General features: G+C 15.2%; 5 protein-coding genes across 5 annotated transcripts, besides 55 other annotated features; 1 reads left to right on the top strand and 4 right to left on the bottom strand. All coding sequences in view use genetic code 6, as the record gives it.

Moving 5' to 3' along the window:
* Positions 1 to 667: 667 nt before the first annotated feature.
* Positions 668 to 713: a microsatellite.
* Positions 714 to 813: 100 nt separating this feature from the next.
* Positions 814 to 848: a microsatellite.
* Positions 849 to 947: 99 nt separating this feature from the next.
* Positions 948 to 998: a microsatellite.
* Positions 999 to 1,035: 37 nt separating this feature from the next.
* Positions 1,036 to 1,098: a microsatellite.
* A 71-nt stretch (positions 1,099 to 1,169) lies between these two features.
* Positions 1,170 to 1,213: a microsatellite.
* Positions 1,214 to 1,258: 45 nt separating this feature from the next.
* On the bottom strand, positions 1,259 to 2,871 carry IMG5_179430 (hypothetical protein). The gene has a single exon (XM_004027582.1). The coding sequence runs from the start codon at positions 2,649 to 2,651 to the stop codon at positions 1,653 to 1,655; it is 999 nt and encodes a 332-aa protein (XP_004027631.1). The 5' UTR covers positions 2,652 to 2,871; the 3' UTR covers positions 1,259 to 1,652.
* Positions 2,872 to 2,916: a microsatellite.
* Positions 2,878 to 2,919: a microsatellite.
* A 61-nt stretch (positions 2,920 to 2,980) lies between these two features.
* Positions 2,981 to 3,030: a microsatellite.
* Positions 3,031 to 3,334: 304 nt separating this feature from the next.
* Positions 3,335 to 3,404: a microsatellite.
* Positions 3,346 to 3,404: a microsatellite.
* Positions 3,405 to 3,587: 183 nt separating this feature from the next.
* On the bottom strand, positions 3,588 to 4,123 carry IMG5_179420 (p8mtcp1, putative; the record flags this gene model as incomplete). The annotated part of the gene is made up of 3 exons (XM_004027581.1): positions 3,588 to 3,668; positions 3,717 to 4,036; positions 4,093 to 4,123. Coding segments are annotated over 3 exons (432 nt in total), but the record flags the coding sequence as incomplete, so codon positions are not given.
* A 239-nt stretch (positions 4,124 to 4,362) lies between these two features.
* Positions 4,363 to 4,408: a microsatellite.
* Positions 4,409 to 4,573: 165 nt separating this feature from the next.
* On the bottom strand, positions 4,574 to 7,120 carry IMG5_179410 (hypothetical protein; the record flags this gene model as incomplete). Its single annotated transcript, XM_004027580.1, has 9 exons — positions 4,574 to 4,805; positions 4,846 to 5,012; positions 5,081 to 5,174; positions 5,224 to 5,334; positions 5,488 to 5,558; positions 6,222 to 6,398; positions 6,455 to 6,889; positions 6,947 to 7,017; positions 7,074 to 7,120. The coding sequence occupies 9 exons, from the start codon at positions 7,118 to 7,120 to the stop codon at positions 4,689 to 4,691; spliced, it is 1,290 nt and encodes a 429-aa protein (XP_004027629.1). The 3' UTR covers positions 4,574 to 4,688.
* Positions 4,606 to 4,649: a microsatellite.
* Positions 4,642 to 4,686: a microsatellite.
* Positions 5,387 to 5,441: a microsatellite.
* Positions 5,397 to 5,441: a microsatellite.
* Positions 7,119 to 7,189: a microsatellite.
* Positions 7,190 to 7,380: 191 nt separating this feature from the next.
* Positions 7,381 to 7,406: a microsatellite.
* Positions 7,407 to 8,633: 1,227 nt separating this feature from the next.
* Positions 8,634 to 8,726: a microsatellite.
* Positions 8,652 to 8,717: a microsatellite.
* Positions 8,656 to 8,726: a microsatellite.
* Positions 8,656 to 8,727: a microsatellite.
* Positions 8,660 to 8,735: a microsatellite.
* Positions 8,666 to 8,727: a microsatellite.
* Positions 8,736 to 8,854: 119 nt separating the features above from the next.
* IMG5_179400 (hypothetical protein) lies at positions 8,855 to 9,138 on the bottom strand (the record flags this gene model as incomplete). Its single annotated transcript, XM_004027579.1, has 1 exon — positions 8,855 to 9,138. One exon carries the CDS (start codon positions 9,136 to 9,138, stop codon positions 8,860 to 8,862), a length of 279 nt encoding a protein of 92 aa, XP_004027628.1. The 3' UTR covers positions 8,855 to 8,859.
* Positions 9,137 to 9,210: a microsatellite.
* Positions 9,138 to 9,180: a microsatellite.
* Positions 9,141 to 9,218: a microsatellite.
* Positions 9,219 to 9,307: 89 nt separating this feature from the next.
* Positions 9,308 to 9,357: a microsatellite.
* Positions 9,317 to 9,347: a microsatellite.
* A 674-nt stretch (positions 9,358 to 10,031) lies between the features above and the next one.
* Positions 10,032 to 10,086: a microsatellite.
* A 2,776-nt stretch (positions 10,087 to 12,862) lies between these two features.
* Positions 12,863 to 12,912: a microsatellite.
* A 164-nt stretch (positions 12,913 to 13,076) lies between these two features.
* Positions 13,077 to 13,116: a microsatellite.
* Positions 13,117 to 13,381: 265 nt separating this feature from the next.
* Positions 13,382 to 13,440: a microsatellite.
* An 811-nt stretch (positions 13,441 to 14,251) lies between these two features.
* Positions 14,252 to 14,320: a microsatellite.
* An 824-nt stretch (positions 14,321 to 15,144) lies between these two features.
* Positions 15,145 to 15,185: a microsatellite.
* Positions 15,145 to 15,225: a microsatellite.
* Positions 15,149 to 15,217: a microsatellite.
* Positions 15,175 to 15,231: a microsatellite.
* Positions 15,212 to 15,267: a microsatellite.
* Positions 15,268 to 16,276: 1,009 nt separating this feature from the next.
* Positions 16,277 to 16,637: a microsatellite.
* Positions 16,282 to 16,626: a microsatellite.
* Positions 16,638 to 17,108: 471 nt separating the features above from the next.
* Positions 17,109 to 17,181: a microsatellite.
* Positions 17,182 to 17,375: 194 nt separating this feature from the next.
* Positions 17,376 to 17,400: a microsatellite.
* A 3-nt stretch (positions 17,401 to 17,403) lies between these two features.
* Positions 17,404 to 17,516: a microsatellite.
* Positions 17,431 to 17,516: a microsatellite.
* Positions 17,460 to 17,516: a microsatellite.
* Positions 17,460 to 17,555: a microsatellite.
* Positions 17,519 to 17,600: a microsatellite.
* Positions 17,526 to 17,609: a microsatellite.
* Positions 17,610 to 17,782: 173 nt separating this feature from the next.
* Positions 17,783 to 18,547, top strand: IMG5_179390 (hypothetical protein; the record flags this gene model as incomplete). The annotated part of the gene is made up of 4 exons (XM_004027578.1): positions 17,783 to 17,864; positions 18,102 to 18,243; positions 18,304 to 18,387; positions 18,484 to 18,547. 4 exons carry the CDS (start codon positions 17,783 to 17,785, stop codon positions 18,545 to 18,547), a joined length of 372 nt encoding a protein of 123 aa, XP_004027627.1.
* Positions 18,396 to 18,465: a microsatellite.
* Positions 18,548 to 19,861: 1,314 nt separating the features above from the next.
* Positions 19,862 to 19,904: a microsatellite.
* Positions 19,905 to 20,362: 458 nt separating this feature from the next.
* Positions 20,363 to 20,421: a microsatellite.
* Positions 20,372 to 20,430: a microsatellite.
* Positions 20,431 to 20,516: 86 nt separating this feature from the next.
* Positions 20,517 to 20,556: a microsatellite.
* Positions 20,557 to 20,560: 4 nt separating this feature from the next.
* Positions 20,561 to 20,611: a microsatellite.
* A 2,761-nt stretch (positions 20,612 to 23,372) lies between these two features.
* Positions 23,373 to 23,399: a microsatellite.
* Positions 23,400 to 23,725: the final 326 nt, after the last annotated feature.

Raw genomic sequence — 23,725 nt, 5'->3', positions numbered from 1 at the left:
CTAATATTTATTTATAAATAAGCATTTCATATTTATTTATAAAAAATAAATGTATAGTTAAAAATAAATAAAATTATAATATTTTAAAAATTTAGAAAAGAATAAGTATATGCAGAAATAAAGGTAAAATATATATAATTTTAATATTGTATTTAACCATTATTAAATTTTTATTTCCATATTATTATTTATATAATTTAAATATTTAAGGAATTATAGAAAAATCGAAAAATGTTTTTGCAATTAATATATATTTAATATTATCTAATTAATAAATTTTACATTAATTAATAAAAAATAATTTTAAAAATATAAAATTTAAAATAATGAAAACAAACTAATTTTTTTAAATAAATTTGTTTAAAATAATAAGAAAAATTAATTTTATTTATATTTACATTACATAATATACATAAAATAAGCAATAAAGTAAATAAATAAACTTCTTATTTAATTTTAAATGAATAATAGATTAATATTATAAATGATTGATTTAACATAAATAATTAAAATATAATATTTATAGCGAAAAAAAGATATTATTTAACATTAAAAATAATTGTGAATATAATTTAAATTTTTAAAGTTTTGTAAAAAAGATAATATTTTTGACGAAATAAAAAATAAAAATTAATTGTATATTAAAAAAATAATAATAAAATTATTGTTAAATAAACTATTAAATTTAAAAATATATTAATATTTAAATAATAGATTTTTAATTTATTTTTTAAAACTATATAATCATATTTAAATTAATTATAAAATAAAATGTTATTATTTTAATTTTCATATTTTATATATATAATTTAATTAAATTTTTTTAATTTCTTAATTTTTTTTAATTTTCTAAATAATTTTTTTAAATTAAAAAAAAATGAAAATTTTATAATTTTGTTTAATTAATTATTTATATATATTTTAATATTTAAATATCAAATTTAAAGATAATTAATTTATTTATTAAAAAAAATAATTTTTTATTAGTAATAATAATTAATAGTATCGAAAATATAAAAAAATAACTTAAAAAAATTAATTAATTTTATATAAAATTTATCAGAATTTAATTAATTTATTTCATATTTATAATAATTTTTACTATTTAATTATTTACACTACATTATTTCAATTTTAAAATAATAATTTATAATAGCCACGCCACTTTTATAAAAAAATAAAAAATAAAAGCATAAACAAATACAAAACAAAAAAATTAAATTTTTATAAAAAAATAAAATAAAAAAGCTAAAGATGTTTAATAGACTAAAACAATTTTTTTCTAAATAGCCCAAAAAATCCATATCTTAATCTTAAACTTCTTAAAACTAAAACCATATACAATTAGATTCTTAAAATATAAAAAACTACGACTAAATGTAAAAACGTGAAGATAAAGTAAACCTATAAAACTAACCTATAGAATAAAAAGAAGAACAACAAAAACTAACACTAGAAGAAGCAGAAAATTCTATTTAGTGCTAGTTTTTAAGCGAAACAAACACTTTTTAAAAAACCGAAAAAAAAACTTTATTTGTAGTATAAGTATAAAAACACACATGAATTAAAAAAAAAATAAAGTCCCAATGGATTTAGTTTGCGTAATAGACGATAGTGGCTCGATGTCTAGTAAAGCCTAACTAGTAAGAAAGTCATTAAAATACTTATTAAAAATTCTAGGCTAAAACGACCGAATATGTTTAATAAGTTTTGACTAATAAGCTACTATATTGACCCCTTTTTTGAAAATAAACGACTAGAACAAGGTCGAATTAAAAGCTGCAATTTAATAAATACAAGGCAGGGGTTCTACACGTATAGATTTAGGTCTACAAGCTGGATTATAAATGATTTAAGGAAGATAAAGCAAAAATCAACTCACTTGTTTGTTTTTACTTTCCGATGGATAAGACGATAAACCCAATATAGACATAAGAGCCTAATAATTGATTAATTCTTATTAAATTTAAGACAATTTCCTTATAAATACATACGGATATGGGTCTTATCATGATGCAGTTAAAATGAGAAATATAGCCGAGAAAAATAAAGGAGGGTATTATTATATTGAAAATGTGAAAAAAGTCTCTGAATGGTTAATTTTGTCTGTAGGGGGTCTTTTGAGTGTTTTGGGGGAAAATGCTTTAATTAATATAAAAGTTTAAGATAATAATAATTTTTCTATAGTTAATTTTTTCGCAGGAGATTAATAATTTGAAGAGAAAAAAAAAGGAGAACATTATATTTTGAAAATTCCACTTATAATTTTAGGAGATAAGAAAATTTTCGTCTTTGAATGTGAATATAAAGGAAAAAATACAAATAATTATTAAAATTAAGCTAATAGTAATGTTATATAAGCAAATTTATAAGTAAAATTACTTAATTAAGAGTCTGTAGTCTATAAAAAGGCCTTTTTAGAAGTAAAGTTTGTGGATGAAAAAGAGGATGCTTTAAATAATAAAAAAGAAGAGTTTTACGAAGAATTAATTGTGGCTTATTAAAGATCTATGGGAGGTTTAAAAATAAAAGAAGCGACTGATTTAGCCACTAACTAACAATTTAAAGAAGGAAAACTATTATTAATATCTTTTTAGGAAAGTATTTAAGTCTATTTAAAAGAATTCCCAGATAATAAGGGTTTAATTCATTTATAAGATGATTTAAATGATGCAATAAATAAATGTTCTCCTAAATTATTTAAATAGGCTTCATTTTAAAAAATGAATATTGTTCATTTATAAAGAAGAAATTCTATTACACATTTTGAAGATTGGAATGAATGCGAAAATTAAGTCTTTTAATATTATAATGATGACAAATATTAACTTAGTGATGATTCTTGTGATAATGATGATTATAATGATAACGAAAGAAAATAAATATAAAAAAAATAAAGAATAAAAATAAAAAAAATAAGGTGGTCTATAAAAAATAAGTAAAAACTCAGATTCTCATGATAATAGTAATTCTAGCTCAGATTATGAATAATATTAATAATAAGGAATATAATAATAATTAGAAATATAAAGAAAAAGTTGCGATTTTAATAATAAAATAATTATGATAGTGATTGTGAAATGTGAAATGTGAAGAATTAACTTAGATAAAAAACTTAATTATTTATTAATTAATTTTTTAAAAAATATAATATAATCAATATAAATATATTTAATATTATTTCGTATTTAATATTTGAAAAGTATTTCTGAACTTTTTATTTAGTATAATTTTTATATAAAAGTATATTAAAAAAATTCAACATAATAATATAGATTTATAAAAATAATTAAATATTAAATCATGAAAAAAATTTAAAATGTTAAATATAAAAATATATATTTCATATATATTTATAATTATATATATTTATATATACATATATATATTATAATAAATATATAAAAACATAATATTTAGTAATCTAAATATTATTAATATATTTTATTATTTAAAATTTTATTTATATAATTTTTTAAAGAAATTTTAATAATTAATAAAAAATGTCTAATTAATTTTTTAAATAAATAAAAACACTTGTATATATTTGTAAAAATATTAAATATATATTAATTTATTTGTATTTTTCAAATGTTTCTTTTTTAACATTCCTTAAGAATATCCATATAAGTTTGACACATAGAGATTTCTTAATAATTCTTTAAACACTAAAAAATTTTAATAATATAAACTAAATTATATAATTTTATAATTACATTAGTAAAACTTTAAGTTTCATCTCCACATAATTATTATTATGGTTATTGGTATTATTATTATTGTTGTTATTATTATTCAACCTATTATTGTCCATGACCAGAACCTCCTCCAATTACTGATCTTATTGCTTAATGTGCTACTTCAGAACCAGCCCCAAAAGCCATTCCTGTCATAAGGGTACTTCCTAAACCTGAGAAAATACCACCAGATTTTTATTATTATACGGGTGGTTATTAAACTGGTCTAGTGGGCTAATATGCGGGTCTTTGTGCTGTTGCTGTACTTCTTGAGCTTGATGTTCTACTTGATGATGATGCTATTTTTTTAATTTATTTTTAATATATATTCGTTTTTGGTAAATTATATAATTACATCTTCTAGGCATTTTGTATATTTGTTAGTTTTTTTTTATTATTTTCAATTTTATTATTTCTCTTAATTATTATATTTTTATATAATAAAAGACTTTTGTATATATTTATATAAGATTATAGAAATTTCTATAGAAATTAATTATAAATTTATTTAGTTTCCTTTTAATAATTAATTATCTCAGAAAATATTATAAAATTATATTTCTAAAGAGTAAATAAAAAAATAATAAAATAAATTTGAAATAGATAACATTATATACATGTTTATTATTAAATATTAATTTAGTAAATATTTAATAATTATTTTATAAATAAAAAAAGTTTCTTTAAGATTATAATTTATAAAGAAATTATATTTGTTTACAAATTTTTTATATTTATATATTTATTAAAAAAATTTAAATAGAATTTTTTTATTTTTCTAAAAGAAGAATAATTAATACTATAATAATCTCTCTGTTGTATAAATAATTAATTTTACCTGTAAAATCATTAAAAAAAATTAAATTAATATATATTAAATTCATATTTATATAATAATTCTTTTTATATATTTTTATATATATCTATATATATTTCTTATTTTATATCTGCTCATAGTTAGTCTTATTAATAATCTTATTTTTATAATTATTCTTATTATAATTTTATATTTTATTTTTAAGATAAAGAACAAGAAAATGCCCATCCACTTAAATGAGGTAATGAGTACTTTTAAATTTTTTAAAAATAAAATAAATAAATATTTTACTTAAATATTTAATTATAAAAATTTAAATTATGAATGTGTTAAATCAATTATTAATTAATCTCCTATTTTTTTCCCTTAACTATCACATTCTTAAAATTAAAATTTAACTTTTTTATCGCTTAAAACATTTTCAATTTTTAAATATTTAGGTTTAAATTATATTGATTCTATATATTTATTTATTTTTTTTAAAAAAAAATATTAAACAAATAAATTAAATATTTTATAATATAACAATAATATATTTCTTCTTCTTTATTTGATAAATCAAAATTTAAAATTTAATCAATTTAAATAAAAGGCAATCTAAAATATTTAGAACTTAAGTCCTAAATAGATATAAAAAAATTAAATAATAATAATAAATAAAATAATAACTGGATAATATTTTTCAGTATTTTTTATAGCAGGAATTTCTTCAAATTTTAAGATTAATCCTGAAAAATATTTCATATTATTAGCTTATAATTTATTTTGTTTAATAACAGGCTTTAAATATATATATAAAATATAAATATAAAAAATTATTTATATACATTTTTATATATTTATATATATATTGATATTTTATATATTTATATTATATATATATATATCAATTCTTTTTTGTATATTTTTATAAATAAAATGTATTTTAAATACAGGAATTGGTAAAATATATAAAGTATGTGTTTCTCCTGCAAATTACAAAGAATCGTTCCATACTTAAAATACTTTTTAATAAATACAAATATAGTATATTTATATAAAGTTTAATATTTTATTATAATTTTAGATTAATTTTTAGCAAATTTAATTTCTTAGTTGTTACTATAATTTTTATTTGTTTACTTGTTGGATATTATTACTATTATTTTTAATCTTAATTATATTATTGTTTGCCATTTTGATATTATTTATTTTAATTATAATTATTATTGAACAAACCTTATTTTTTTTATTAATCTTAACCTTCGATAAAGGAACTCTTTTGAAATTCTAAAATATTGGAAATAGTATTTATAATATAAATAATAATAACATACATATTTTTTTAAAAGCTTATTTATTATATTAGAAGATTTTTCTTATAACTATCATTTTTAATTGTGTAAATTTAATTATTTTATATAAAAAAAAAGAATCTTATATTAAATATAATAAATTATTTAAAATTAGCTCAAAACATAAATATAATTATAGTTTTTTATTATTTATAAAAAATAATTAAAATAATATATAAATAAAAAATAATTTTTTAACGTAAAATAAAATAAAATAATATATATATATATATATTTTAAGCTTTATAAAATTCTTATTAAATAAATCAATTTATTGAATAAAATATTATTTATATATATATATATTTATGCTTTTCTTTCTATCTCATTTACCAATTTTAGGAATCTAAGTTGATTGAGTAATAAAATTTTTAACTCTTTCTTAATCAATATTATGTTAATCTTAAATAGCTGTTTTCCTTGCATTTGCGAAAGTTTATCCGAAAATATTTGCTGCTACAATTCTTTTATTAGTTCCAGTATAACCAGGTAAAGGAGTTCCTAATTTTACTTTTTTTTTTAATTATTTTTTTGTCAAAAAAAAATAAAATAAAATAAAAAAATACATGTTTATTTATTTTCATCTCCATAAAATTAACTCACACTTTTTTAGAAATCTTCTTAAACTTTTTAATTATTTTAATTTTCCTTTTATTTTTCTACAAGTTATTATTATTATTACCAAAAGTTACTATTTTTAAGATTTTCAGTCTTTTATATTTAAAAACAATATTTTTGTTATAATTATATATATAAAAAATATATATATACTTAATTATAGTTAAATTTATTTGCTTAAACGCCCACAATTTCTGCGGCAGTTCTTTATAGTACTTCATTTTAATTCATATATATATCACCATACATACTTTTATATCTTTAAGAAGGCGGAACATCTTATCCTTAATGTAAATCTCCAGCAGAAATAGCATAAGTTATTTTTCCGTATGTTTTTCCGAATATATTTTCACATTTAATTGAATTAACATATCCTTCATAACCTTTTTAATTTTTTTTTTTTTTTTATATATATATATACATATAATATTTTTTTTTACCAGGGATTTAATAACGAGGATCTTATTTATTAATTACTAAAACATCATCTCTTTAAATATTTGGAATATGACTTTTTTATATATTTTTATTAAATAAAGTCATGCCTTTTTTAAAAAAAAAATATACCCTGTATAGCCAGGTACAATATAAGAAAGTCTTGTTCCTTCAAACATTAAAATTTTTATTCTTTTATTTTTAGTTTTTAATTAATATTATTTAATTTTTTTTTTTTTTAATTAAAAGTTACACTTTATTATATTATTTAATATATATTAATAAAAAAAAAACATACAGAATAAATAAATAAAAAAATTAACTATCTATATTATAAAAAAGCATAAAATAAAAAAAAAGATATCTATGTATTTAATCCTAAAAAAACAAAAACTTTATTATTTTTAAAAACCGTGCTTTCCTAAAGAAAACTATTCTTCCCTTATACCCTTATACCCTTATACCAATATATTTTCCAAATAATCGTAAAATAAATACTTATTTCCATCTTTTTTTAAAAAAATAAAAAATTATTTTCCAAAATTCTAATCCTTTAATTCTTGAAAAACAAATCATAATTAAAAACAAGAATTTATCCTTATTCCATCCGCAATCCAATCCCCCAAAAAAAAAAAAAAAGTATTATTTTTTTTAAAAAAAATCTTATATTCTCCTATGGCAATATAAAGTCAATTTGAAATTTCGAAAAGGGATGAAATCTAGCAAATTTTATATGAAAAAAATTATATATATATATTTAAAAATAATATATTTTTAGTAAATACATCAAATTTATATAATTAAATTACAGTATCTATATTAGCTGCTCCTATTAGGAATATATTTTATATCAAAAGAGTTTGTTTTAATTAAACATAAGTAATTTATAATTGTTTAATTCATTTATTAAAATTAATAAACTTTATAGTTTTACATATCTGGTGTTCTAAGTTATTTTTCGGGAGAAAAAATAGTTAAATATCCCTAAAGTAAATACTCAGACAGGTATTTAATATCTGAAAAATCAATTTTCAAATTATCTTAATATTAATTAATTAGTTGTGTTTGTTAGAAAATTATTTTAACAACTTAAAATTAAAATTTTATATATTATTGCATTATAACTAATAAGGATTAATATATTTTTAACTCAATAAAAATTGATTATTTATAAATTTATTTTATCAAATATTATAAATTAATAATAAAAAGATGATTAAGATTTCTTTAAATTGGATAAATAAATATAGATAATTTTTGTATTTTTTAAGAGAAAATCTAGTTTTATAAATTAGAATTCTTTTGATAATTTAAATATTAAATTTTTATGCTCGAAATATATATATAAATGTCATAAAAGAGTTGGATTTTATACAAATAAATGTATTTTTAATATTTTTTATTTTAAAAGATTTCAAAAATATACTCTATTTAATGTTTTTAGATAATATTGAGTAATGTTTATCTAAATAAAAATTAAAAAAAAAAAAATCAAATAATAAATTATTTAGGATATTTTAAATAATTGTGTTATATAAAATATAGAGTAAAAGTTATATTTTTTCTTATATAAATTTGAAATTATTTGTGAGTAAAAAATAATAAAAAAAATTTTAAATTTTAGAAAAAAAAAAAATATATATTATAAAAGTTATAAGTATTAAAATTATAAAAATAAATTAACATTTTATTTAAATTTATAATTAATAGTAAAATAAATATTAATATATAAATATATATATATATTTATATATAAATAAATATATATATATATATTTATATATATTATTATTATTTTTTTATATTTTTTTACCAAACTAATACTAAAAAATAAATAATATTTATATGTTATTTTTTTAAAAAGATAATAAATAAACCGTATAAATAAATAGATAAATTTAAAATGTTTATATATTCTTCAATAGAGTGCTCTAAATCCAGGTGGTGGTAATCCTGTTTATAAATCAGTTCCTAATGGTCTCCTAAATAATAAAATGTGAGGTTCTGGTTTATGTATTTCATAATGAATCCATCCTCGACTTTATTATACTCCTAATGAACGCCATTCCAATTCATCTAGTAATCTTCCTTTTGGAATTTTTTTAAATAATGCTTTAGGTAATATAACATGACGATATTCGTAATATTCATCACTGTATTTATCACTGTATTCAATTTCTTCTGGAAAGTGAACCATTAATTTTTTATGTATTTTTTAATAATTTATATATTATTTTAAATTATTTTTTTATTAATATAAATATTTTTTGATGTATTGATACAATTTTTTTATATTTTATATTAATTGTTGATTATAATTAGAGTTTGTTATTTTTTTTATATTATAATTAAAATATTATTTTATATTTACATTCTTAAATTTAAAATTTTTTAAATTTTAAATTTCGAAAATTTTAGAATAAAATAAATAAATATGTTTTTATTCGAAATGTTATTAAAAATGTTATTTTTAGACTTTAAATAACTTTTTTTATTATAATTTATTTTAAAAAACATATATTTATCTTTCCCAATTAATTTAAAAAATAAATTCATAAGTTATAATTAATATATATATATTTCAGATAATATTATAAATGTAATTAATACTTTTATGTTTTTAAATAAAACAAAAAATATTTTATGTATTATTTAGTTCTAGTAAATCATATTCATTAAATATTTTTAAAAATTTAGTATTATTTAATAATAAATCAACTTTTTAGAAATAATTTAATTTAAATTCTAAATTTAATAAGCTTATGTAATTAAATGAGAATAAAATAAAATTAAATATTTAAAAAATATGAAATTTATAGATTAGTATTAAAAGATATTAATAAATATATATAAATACATTTATTTTAATTTTATAATAAATATTTAATATTTTTTAAAATAAAAAATTATTAAATACGGATATTTAAATATATAAAAATTAAAAGATTATAAAGAATAAAATAAATTATTTAATTTTTTTTATTTGATTATCTAAAATATTCTTAATACATTTTATTTTATTGATTAATTATTTATTAATTTTTTTATATTTTGATTTAGTTATAAAAAAAAATAAACGAAGAAATAAAATTTATATAAATAATATAAATTTTTTTAAAAACAATATAACTATTTTTTAATAAATTTTATAAATCAAATTATTTGTATAAACTAAAATGAAATTAATATATATTTTAATAATATAAGCATATACACATAATTCTAATAATAAATTAACTATAACTTGTAAAAAATATCCGTTTTTTTGTTTTTTTTTTTAAAAAAAAAAACACACAACACACACATATTTAAAAAATATTACCTTAAAAAAAAAATGAAAAAATGATAAAAAAAGGAAAATCTCCGCTTTATTATTAATCTGTTTATTCACATCATCTTTCTCTTTATCTAAACTACCCACAAATTAAATTATAAAATCAATAAATACCTTAAAAAAAGAACAATCCTAAAGTTAAATCATCTTAAGTTTTAAGTAAATTACTTGATACAATCAAATAATAATTACATTACTTAAACAGAGAAACACACATCTTAATAAAAATAATGGTATATTAGAATTAATAATATATAATGTCGAAAAATTACAAAGAGTAGTTAATTCCGCTAGTGAAAAAAATATTGTAAATTTAGATAATAATTTAAAACTTATAAAAGTTGATTTAGATAAAACTATTTCAAATTCATAATAAAAATAACAGATAAAATTATATTAATTAATAAAGATTAACTGATTATACTTCTTGGGTAGAATTATTAGTTTTACATTATTAGGCTTTGTCCTTTATTTATGAAGTCTTAAGATTACTTAATTCTTTATTAAATAAAGAAAATTTACACTTTAAGCTAAGTTTACTAAATAAAAAAACTTGTAAAAAATCTCATTTAAATTGAGTAAACATTTACATAAAACTCTATTTAAAGATACTCGTTTGTTTGACTTACTTGTGAATTTATTGATTTAAATTTTAGTTAATTATATTATTAGTAAATTAGCTTAAATTAATGAAAAAAAATTGTCTTTTTTGTTAAATTAAAGAACAAAATAATATTAGGAGATTTACTAAAAAATAGTGTTTATAACAAATAAAGAAGAAAAAAAAACTGTTGAACTTGATTTTAAATCATAAGAAGAATTCAGAGTTTAAAAATAAAATTACTTTAGATTGATTAATTCAATGTAGATCTCTTAATAGGAACACTTAATTACTGGTTTTTATTAAAAAATGGAAAATTTACTAATTATTAAAATGAATGATTAGGAGATAATAGATCATTGATATTGGTTTAATTTATTTTTAACAAAATGTTTTTTTTTTTTCGTTATTTATATATATTTGTTTGAATTTTTTAACTATAAAAAATTAGCTTTTTTATTTAAATAAAATAAAAAAAAAAGGTTAAAATATTTTTATTTTATAAATATATATATAAAAAAAAATTAAGGTTAAATTATTATTATTTTTTTTACAAAAAAAAACAAAAAAAAATGTCTTTTAAAAAAATAAAAATGCTTTTTTCGAGAACTGTTTCTTCAAATAAGCCTTAAATTTATACTCATCCTTCAATTTTGTTCGATTAAAATTTCCATGATGAGAATTAGGAAAAATATTCTACTAATAAAGAAATAATCCATTCATAATTAAGTTTGCATTTTTATTTTTATTTTTTACTTAATAAAATAATTAAAATAAATAAAAAGATTTCAAAAATAAACCAATAGACATTATAGGAATTCCAATAAAAGTCATAGACGAACAATAATTTGAAAAAAATATGAATTAATTAAATGACTTATTTAAATAAACATTAAATAATGAAATCACATTATTATAAATAGATCCCACTTACCATTTATATGAAAAAAGGATTTTTTAGAAAAAATATAGGTCATAAATATTATATAAAGGCGAAAATTTAAATTCTTTAGTAAAAAAAAAAAAATACAAAAATAAAAATATATATATAATTTAAATAGAAAATTTTAGAATAAAATCCTACTTTCCTTTAGAATTATAAGATTTGTAGTTAGATATATTTATTTAGATTTATATAAAAGTACTAATAAAGAAAAGATTGAAATTATGTAAAAACTAACATAAAAATCCGAAGAAATAAAGACTTAAGGTTATTTTACAAAATACTTTTATGAAGTAATAGAAACTTCACAAGACGAAAATTAAAAAGCTTAAAAAATTCAAGAATTCTTTGAAATTTTAGAATAAAAAGTCTTCTTTGATTAATTATAAATATAACCGGAAAATAATGAACTTTACTATTTATTAAAATAATCCTTATTATTGAGTTTTTTATCTGGTAAATAATCATATTTAGGATAAACTCCATGTCTATATTAAAGATTATATTTAGCAAATAATTTATCTTTGGAATAAATAAAGTAGATTTTTTAAGAAATGCTGATTTTTTGTAAAAAATAAAACCTTAAAAATATAGAGAATTTTAGCTGGGTATTTCCTCTGGTTTTTTCTCATGTTTATTAGTTTATAAATGACTATTATATGTTCTATTTATTATAAAAATTAGAGAAAAAAAGTGAATAGGGTATAACTGTTGTTTTAAAAAATATCCAGGTGGAAAGTTTTAAATAGATAATTTAACATTTTGGGGATTAAGGATTTAAAAAAAATGAAAATTTTTTATAATTTTTAGAAATAGAATAAAATTCGGAGGATAATGATGAAATTTTACTTGAAAAACATGCCATTTTGGAAATTTTATTTTAAAATAAATTATGGCAAAAATTTTTATAATTAATCCTTTTCCATATCTTACAGATGACTATAATTAGTTAAAAACTGAAGACAAAATAGAAATTAATAAAATATTTAATAATAATATTAAAAAATATACTTTTGTAGCAAATTAATATTTATAAAAATGAAATATATATATATATATATATATATATATATATATATATATATATATTATAGTTTGTTTTCAAATTATTAAGTGTAAATATATTTAGTTATATTTATATTAAATATTATTTGTTTTTTAACCAATATCATATTTGCTTTATAACATAAATATACTATTTTTATTAGTTATATTTTTAAATTACTATTATCTTAATATTAATAATAATGTTTTTTTTTTTGAAATTATAATATAATTTTGACAATTTTCAATATAAAATTATATAATATATTAATAAAAGTTGCATTTTCTGATTTCATTCCCATTATAAAATCAATTGTCTTTCGTAAGTATTTGTATCCAAATTTATCATTTATGAAATTTATATTAGATTTATTACTTTTCCATTCAAAAATATAAAGATATTTTCATATTTCAAATATAGAATTCGTTTTCTGTGTGTTTTTAATTTATTTCATTCTCCTTCGTATATATATTTTTTCACTTTTATATAATTAATTTTAATTATCTTTTACTTTACTTATATATATATATATATATATATATATATATATATATATATATATATACATATATATATTAATAATCTTAATACCAGATTTTAAATTTAATAAGTTCTAGAATTTAAAATTAAGATTTAAGATAAATATTTCATATACTTAAAGAATGTATTTTTATTACTTTTAGATTATTAATTTATTTCTTTAAAAAAAAATAATAAGTAGATTTAAATTTGTAATCTTTAATTTATAATAGAAAGAAAGTATAAATCATATTAAATTGTTATTAATTATTTTATTTTAAAACGAATTTTATAAATAACTATTAATATAAAGAAATTATTATTTAAGTTAGGTATATTTATTTTAAATTAAATTACTTTTATCAGGAAAATTTTTTTAATATTTATTATATTATAAAGTTTTAATTTAAAATTTAATATAATTTTTCTAAAGAATAGTTTAGTTTATAAAAATATGTTAAAATATTAGAATTATTATGAATTATTATATTATTATTATTAAAAAGATCTAGAAACGGTTACGGGAGAAAAGGATATTTTAAGAACTTAATTAATCAAAATAAATTATGAATTAAATATATTAGACAAAACATTAAACTTCATAAGAGTATTATTTCTAAAATAAAAATTTATTAAAAAAAAAAATAAGATGAAATTTCTGAGTTAAAGAATACTTTTACTTCAAATATAAATGAACTAAAAGCAAAAGAATATATATTTTATGTATTCCAGATTTTAAAAATGATATATATTCTTTCTAGAAATATATATTAATAAAACAAATAAAAATAAAAGCTTCATAAGACGAAAAAGGTGATCCTTTAAAAAAAAAATATATATATTATTAATCACATGTTTAAATAGATTGTAAAAATATTATTATTATATTTAATTATATTTATAAAATTATTATTATTTGATTTTATTGTCTATATAATATTTATAATTTTTTATATTTATAAACCTAATTTCATTTTAAATTTTAAAGGGAAATGATTATTAAATATTATATAAATCTTATAAGTTTTTTTGTTTTATTTTTTTATATATATTTTATATCAAATAACCTATTTTTAATAATTTAAATGTTTTATATTTCATATTTATTATTAAAATAGTATTAAGATAACATAAGTATTCCACATTTAATTTATTACTTGAATTTCAATCAAAATCAGAACACAAATTTTATTTCTATATACTTAAAATTTTTATTATTTTTAGTAAGATATAATTTATATTTTAAATAACTTATTTAATCAAAATTCTTGATTAATTATATAAAATTATTATTATTTTCATATGGATTTAAAAAAACTTAATGATTTCTTTATTCAGATATCATCCTATATACTATTATAGAATACATAATTTATTTTATTTTAATTTAATCTCTATTATAATTACTTTCATTTTTTTTTATTTTATTTTTTAAATTCTAGAATTAAGTAATTTAATTATTTTATATTTCAAAATAGTATAATAAATAATTTAAAGAATTTAAGAAAAAATAATATTGAATTTCTTGTTATTATTTGATAAATAATTTTAAATTTATGACACATTTAATAATCTAATTATGATATGATATTAACTATAATAATAACGACGCAATTTTTATTAATATTTAAAACAAAAATCTCTATTTAATTAAAATTAAGGTTGTATATAATATTGTAAAATTTTAAAATATATTTTATTTAATTATTATATTAAAATATATATGAAATATAAAAATTTTTAAAATAAAAGATATGTTTTAAAAATAAAAAAAAATAATATAAATAAAAAAAATATAAAAATATTAATATATATAAACAAATAAATATATATATATATAAATATATATTGATATTTATTTAAATATATATTTATATATTATTTTACACATGTATATATTTTTAAAGCATAAATTAAAATTATAATACAAAATACAAAATTAATAAATATATCTATATATCTTCATTAAAAATAATTTTATAGCATTACATTATTTTTTTAATTATCTATTGTTTTAGTATATTAAAATAAATCTCTCTCATTCGTTTTTTAAAATTTTTATAATTCTTCATAATTTTCATTTTCATAGTATTATTGTTTTTTATTTTAAAATACATTTATATGTTTTCGATTTTAATTTTTTTACATTCCTTCTTCATCTGTATTTTCAAAATCTAAACTTTATAAAGTCAATTCGTTTTCAGGATTATGTTTTTTATTTTTTTCTTTAATTTTGACATTAAATTTTTAAAATCTATATCCATCTTAAATTATGTGTTATTAAAACATTTTATAATAATCAGCAGTTTTAATAAGTTCTGTATTAAGTGTATTTATTTAAAAATTAGATTTTTAATATCCGACTTATTCAGCTTTTTCTTCTTCTTATTTCTATTCATATATTATTGACTTTAATGTTTTTGATAAACTATTCTCATTAAATGTTTATAAATCTTCCAGATAACTAATTTTAGCCTCATCTATGTCATCTAATTCTACAAATTTAGTATTGTAAGGTAATGAACTATCAAAATCTTCATTTTATTAATCTAAAAAAGCCATATTTTAGGTAATTTGGAATATAGAATTTTTCAAAGGTTTCTATTTAAGAAAATATATGTTTATTTTTGGAAATAAGACACTAAGAGAGTTGATTTGAGTCTATTATTTAGTTTGTTTTATATTCAAAATTAGATTAAATTTTTTCTTTTTTCCGATATCTGTTTTTAAATTTTCTAGATATATGTAATACTATTAAATTTCTATTTATTCTTGGAGAGATTTTTTCAGTATTTTTAATCGTTCTTCCATTAAAAATTTACAGAATTATATTTATTAGTTATTTTTTACTAATTCTTCAATTTATGTTTATTATACTTAAAAATTAATTTCGTGGTTATTTTATTATATATTTAGGTCATTTTATTATATATTTAGGTCATTTTATTATATATTTAGGTCATTTTATTATATATTAAGGTTATTTTATATATTTAGGCCATTTTTTTATATATTTTGGTTATTTTTTTATATATTTTGGTTATTTTTTTATATATTAAGGCCATTTTTTTATAAATTTTAGTCATTTTTTATATATTTAGATCATTTTTTTATATATTTAGGTCATTTTTTTATATATTTTGGTCATTTTTTTATATATTTTGGTCATTTTTTTATATATTTTGGTCTTTTTTTATATATTTTGGTCATTTTTTTATATATTTTAGTCTTTTTTTTATATATATTGATCATTTATTAAATTATTTTCATTTATATTCTATTAATTTCCATCTTATTTTTATAAATATTGATTTATTTTTTATTATTCTTATATTTTATGTAAAAACTATTATTATTGTTATTATTCTTATTCCAATTATTTTTTCGAATTTCTTTTATTTTGTTATAAAGATTCTTTTATTGATTATTTTTCTCTTCTATTTATTTGTTTAATTATTCTTTAAATGCTTATTTATAAGCTTTTTCTTTTTGTTTTTATTCTTATTCAGTTTCCTCTTTATAGAATTTCTCAAAGAAACAATAATTATTATTATATTATATATCAAAATTAGTATTTACTTAATTTCTTTAGTTATTTTTTTAATAATTTTTGTAATTTTCTATTTAATTTTATTCCCAATTGTTTAATTATTTTATAACTATATATCTTTTACACCAAATCTTTCAAAAAAAAAAATTCCTTAATTATCAATTGGTATTGAAAATTTTATTTACTATAAGGTTTATAATTATCTTTTATATTATATAATTCTTATTATTATTCTTTTATATTACTATTAAAATCTCTTGTGTATTATTTTATATCGTCTGGTTATTTGTTAATATAGTTATTTTTGCTAAAAAAAATTGGGTTTTTTATTAACGAAATAGTAATTCAGGATTAAAATTTGACATTTTTATATTTTCGGGTTGATATAATAAAAAAAATCGTATATATATTTTTTTTAACTAATATTAAAAATTAATATTGGTTATTTTATTTTATTTTATTTTATTAGGAAAAAAAAATTTATTTAATATTTTATCATAAAATACTAAAAAAATAAATTTAATCCATATATATATATAAATATATAAAAAAATAAATATTATATATATATATATATATATATTTATTTAAATAATTTAAATAATTTATATAATTTATTTAATTTATAAAATCTATAAAATTTATTTTTATTTATATAATTTATATATTGATTTAAATACATTATAATTTTAACTTATATTTTATTATTTTTTTTTTTTTTTAAATTATAAAAAAAATTACTTTTTACATTTTTTTTATTATATTTATATTTTATTAAAAATTAAAAAAATCAATATATTTTTATTTTATATTAATAAAAATTTATTATAATACATATATACATATTTAATGGAATATTCTTATCATAATTCTATGGTATTAGAATTAAATCCTTTAATGCCTAAGGACGCCTATTATTATTTTCCATAATGTAAATATTTAAAAATGAAACATTTGCCTTAAAATATATAAAAAAAAAGAAAACGAAATAAAATTTGGAATATAATAAAAAACAGTAAGAAGAATTTTCGAAGGACAAATAAAATTTGATGAAGACGAAAAAGAATAAATAAATTAAATGAAAAAATATATAGAAAGATAAAATTTTACCTTAACTGAATAGTAAAAATATAAATAAATAAAAAAATATGTAAAACACTATATTTAGTTGGCAAGATTAATGTATATTAAGGTTTTTATATGCTAATAATTTTAAATTGGATAAAACTTTTTAAACAATAAAATAACACTAAGAGTGGAGAGAAAAGACAATTCCGATTGAATATAATGAAGCTATAGAACGATAACTTGTAAAAAAAAAAATAAAAAAAAAAAACATAATTTCTAAAATAAAAGTTTAATAAAAAAAGTCAAGTGGAGCATTTTAATTACATGGAAGAGACAATCGATTTCGTCCAATTCTTATCATAGATGCGTCGAAAATAGATATTAAAGTTGTTAAATATATATATATATATATAAATATATATATATATATATATATATATATTTATATATATATATATATATATTCAAACATTTATTTACAGTCTAATATTGAGGAATTATTATAATCTATAACTTATTTTTTTGAATTTATCATTAAATTTTTGATGTTGCCAGGTTAAGTAGAAAACTGGATAGTCATTTTAGATTTAAATAATATAGGTATAGCTTCTTTACCTATTTCAACTTTAAAAAGACTAATGCAATATTTATCAAACAATTATAGGAGTAGAATGTATGCTACATATGTTGTTAACACTCCTTCTTCTATATTTATACCATGGAACATAATTAAAAGTTTTTTGACTGAAAATACTATAAATAAAATAAGCTTTTTTTAAAATCAGAGACCAGATAAAATTTTTACACATGCACACCCTTCTTAAGTAAAGTAAAAATATGGAGGGACAGCTTTAAATTAATAAAATATTTGGTAATTTTAGTTTTTTTCTTTTAGAAAAAAATTAATATACAGATATTATTATTTATATATATATATATAAAATAAAAAAAAGGCCTCCTTAAGAAATCAGTCCTATATATTTTCTAGAAAATGATAATCCAAATAAAATTTTAATTAGCTAGAAGTAATATTATGATATGTGGGAATAGGGACTTTTGTAAAAAAATGTAGTTTGCTAGAATTATTTAAGAGATAGACATTTAAAAATACATTCAGAAAAAGTACAATAAGTAAAATTAATTGATTAATCAGTACAAATGCAATAAGTAAATTTTAACAAGAGTATTAATTTGCCGCTTTTTAAAGATGAAAATAGATAATTTTAAAAATAAATATAAAATAATGTTTAATAGTAAGATGAAATTGATAAATTATAAAAATTAACATTTAATAATATTTGTTCAGAAAAAAATAGTATAGTTGTTTCTACTCATAATAATATAATAAGTTAGGAAAATTATGATATTATACCTTAAGAAAATTCAGTTTAAAAAAGAATAGTAGAATATAAAATGAGTAAATATTTTTGTTTTTAAAATATTTATAAGTTATTAATAATATAAATATATAAAAAGGATGTAATTAAAGGAAAAACAAAAGTGTAATGGGATATTTAAACAATATATTTAATTGAAAAAAAAAATATAAAATATATTCAATTTATATAGAAATTATTTAATATAAAAAAAAGATTAAATATTTAATAATATATTTTATTTTTTTTAAAATATATAAATATTTTAAAAGTTCTTTAATTATATAAAAAATAAATTTTTAATATATTTTTGTTTAAATTATTTTACAACTATAAAAATATTATTATATTTTATTAAAATTTTTGTAAGAATAAAACAATTTATTAATTTAATATTTATTTTTTTAAAAAATACAATTTATTATATATATATGCATAATTTTAATAGCGATAATTTAAATAATTCTTATAATGATATGGATGCATAAATTATTTAAAATAAATAAATAGCTTAAAATAAATAAATTCATAATCCTAATTAAAATTTTGTAAATCCTTCAGAGTCTAAAATAGAGAAACTATTATTAATTATAACTGTAATAAAAAAATAAATATTTAAAAAAATAATATAATAATCACAAAAAGTGGATTAGTATATTCAATTGTGTAATGAAAATGGATTATAATTGCGCATTATACTTATTTATGTATTATTTATGGATAACAAGATATAATAGCTAACATTATAAAATTGTAAAAAAACATAATTGTATTATTTAAATAAAAAAGTTTTTAATTTCAAATATTATTTTTATTTTATTTGATATTTTATGGTATTTAATGAATATGAATTCATGGTTTAACACAAAATAAATAATATGGAACAACTTTGAAGGATATCATATATTTACACTAATTATATGTAGTATAATAATAATAATTAAGGTATTTAAATAAAAATATAATTAGTTATATAAAAAAATATAAATATAATTATATATTTATAAATATTATTAAAATATATATATATTTATATATATTATTTTATAATTAATAAAAGATTATTTTAGCGTTTTATTAATATAATGTTTACAAAGAAACAGCTCCTCCAGGATATTAATAACATTGAATATATAAATTATATTTATATATATATTTAATATAATATATTTAGTATATTTTGATAAAAAAATTTAAATTTAAATAAATGAAAATTTATATATATAAATAAAAATAATAATTATTATATTTTTTTATTTTTTTTTTAATTTTAATAATAATATAGATTACAATTTGTTATTGTAATTTTATATTATTCATTTTTTTTCATTTGAAAATAGACATAAATAAATACCTATAATTATAAAAGATATTCCTAATTATTTTTTTAGATTTATTTTTTATTTTTTTATAATAGATTCAGTAATTAAAGTTATCACAGTACATAAACTATTACTCAAAGTAGAAGCAACAGTTAATCTTGCTTTTCCAAGTAAAAAATTATATAAAATAGAAGCCAATTGGTTTATAATAAAAGGCAATAAAAATGCAATCTTGCTAAATAATTATATAAAGAATTTAAATGAAATATCAAATTAATCTAATTTAGTTTATTTCGAGCCTTATTCTATGAAAGGATTAGTTATTCCCCATAAAAATCCTACTAATATTAATCCTCCATATACAAATAAATCGTCCATATATTTTATTTATTTTTTTAAAATAGATAAGTATTTTTTAATTAAATTATTTAAAATTTAAAATAAATAAATTTAGTTTTATTTATAATTTAATAAAATACAAAAAAGAGTTTGAATATAATAAAAAAGAAAAATTTTTTAAAAAAATGTCTCCTATATAATTAAATTAAAATCTTAAATAAAAATAAAATGTATAAAAAATAAAAATACTAAAAACCTAATCTTTAATATAAAAAATAATTTATATAATTATTAACTTAATTACTTTTTTTTAATTATTACTTTAAATAATAATACAAATATATTCATAAAAGCCTTCTTTATATCATAAATAGATCATAAAAGAATGGTAATAAAGCCCCATTTCTGACATAAATATAAATAAAAATATCTGTAAAGAATATTTAATAAATTTTAGATTTTAAGGCACTTTTTAAGGCTGTGATTGTACAACATCTCATAATGTAGACCTTTAGAACAAAATATACCAAAATAAATGTACTGATATACTTTTAGACTAAAAATGTTAAACTAAACTTCCTTTGTAAGCTAAAAATTTAACTCATTGGTATTTAGATGGAGAAATTCTTCAATTTTGTATTGAGAAAATGACTAATTATAATTATTTGAGTTCTAATTGCACCACTATAAATACTAAGAAGTGTAAAATCGGTTAAAAAAATAATAAATATACCTATTGTGTGCCTTAAAATACTAAATGTCCTATAAATAAATTATATTACGGTGAGAACAGGCCTCTAAAAAACGAGAATTTAATAGTTTAAATAAAAGATAAGTTCCTAGTATATTCTCGTGAAGAAAAAGATGGTTTTCCTTTTTTTTTGGGAATAGTTTCAGAAGGAGGAAAAGTTTGTAAATTTTACGAGTAAGAAAGGAACATGTCTTTCGGAAGAAATCAATATTTTTTAAACAAAGAGAAATTTTTAGTCTGTAATAAGTAAAATTATTTACCTAAAAATTAAATCTAAAATAGTTTGCCTTATTTAAATGAAAAACAGTTTTTTTAAATAAATGCAATATAAAATTATGGATAATAAGACTATTTTTATAACATATATTTAAAAAATTATGTACTATGGAATTAATATGGGAAATGTAGAACTATTTTATTCGATGAATTTATATATATGTTTGAATTTTTTGATGAAATAGGTTTATATTTGGCTTTTTCGATAGTTATTAATGTCTATATATTTTTCTTTTTTGGTTTATTTTTGCCTTTTTTGACTGTATTTTATTTCAATAAAAAATGCGTCTTTTTTTTCAATATAGTGTTTATTATTTTAATAAGTTCTAGAATTTGTATTAATATTATAATGTTTTTGAAAATTTATTATAAGAAAGATATATATGAGGAAATGGGAAAAAGTCAATGTTGTTCAGAGAGTGAAATAAATATATATTTGGAAGATTTTTATTAAAATTTTATTAAATTTTGGTTAAATCTTTCATTTTATATTATTATTATGGAAGGCTTTTTTTTGTTTTTTATATTATTTTTTTTCAATAAGATTTTCATAGAAGGTATATGGAATCAGTAAAAAAAAAAATTAAATGAAAAAAATGGAAATTTTAGCGAATTATGCAACGAAAAACAAATATTAATTGAAGAATTTTAACTTTTAAACAAAGAAATTTTTTCTTTAATTTTAAAAAAGGAAAACCTAAAAGAAAAACTTATTTTTATTAAAAAAATTAATTTAAAATAACACGAAAAATAATTGAAGATACAAATATGTTTAAATTGTCTAATTAAAATAAAAACTTTTAATAAATATTATCCAATAAAATACCATTTAATTATTTATAAAAATTAATGGAAATGTATATGAATAAAAAACATATTTAGAAAAATAAAATTATTTTATTGTAGTTTTGTGATTAAATAGAAAACTTAAATAATGAGGAAAAATATGTTTTTAATGAAATCTAAATATGTTAAACGTAAATAAAAAATAAATAAATAAAATATGAAAAATTATATCATGAAAATTCATTTTTGTAAGAAAAAAAAAAAGAAAACTAAGAAATTTTAAATAATTGTAAATAAATAATATATTAATATATATATAATAATAATTTTTAATAAAAAAATAAAAAAAATACTAAAGAATTATAATAAAAAGAATTACATATTAATGATAATCCAATATTATTTAAAAAAAAATTAGATGAAACTTATTAATATGACTATATGTATATATAATAGAAATTATTAAGTACAATAAAAAATATTACTAGAATAAAATTAAAATGAAATTATTAATAAAATGCTATTATTATTATTATTATTATTATTATATTTATATTTTCCATTTTTTTTAAAAAAATACTAATCATTTACAAAGTATACATTTTAATTATGAATATTTTAAAACATGAAATTAAGCATAACAAATATTGCATATATTATGAGAACAATCTTAGATTTTTCTAATTAGTGAATCTTCTTATAAATTCAATTAAATATTTTCGAATTAATTTAAACAAAATCCAAATACTTATAATAAACAAATACATATTTTACTTTATTCTTATAATATAAAACCACAAATTTCACATATAAATTCACAAACAGTTTCATCTTAATATTTCTTCTTACATTTTAAACATTAAGAATACTTACA

This window comes from Ichthyophthirius multifiliis (assembly GCF_000220395.1).
Source record: "Ichthyophthirius multifiliis unplaced genomic scaffold scaff_1120509251309, whole genome shotgun sequence".
NCBI classification, from domain to species: Eukaryota; Ciliophora; class Oligohymenophorea; order Hymenostomatida; genus Ichthyophthirius; species Ichthyophthirius multifiliis.
This window is presented reverse-complemented; position numbering and strand designations above follow the sequence as displayed.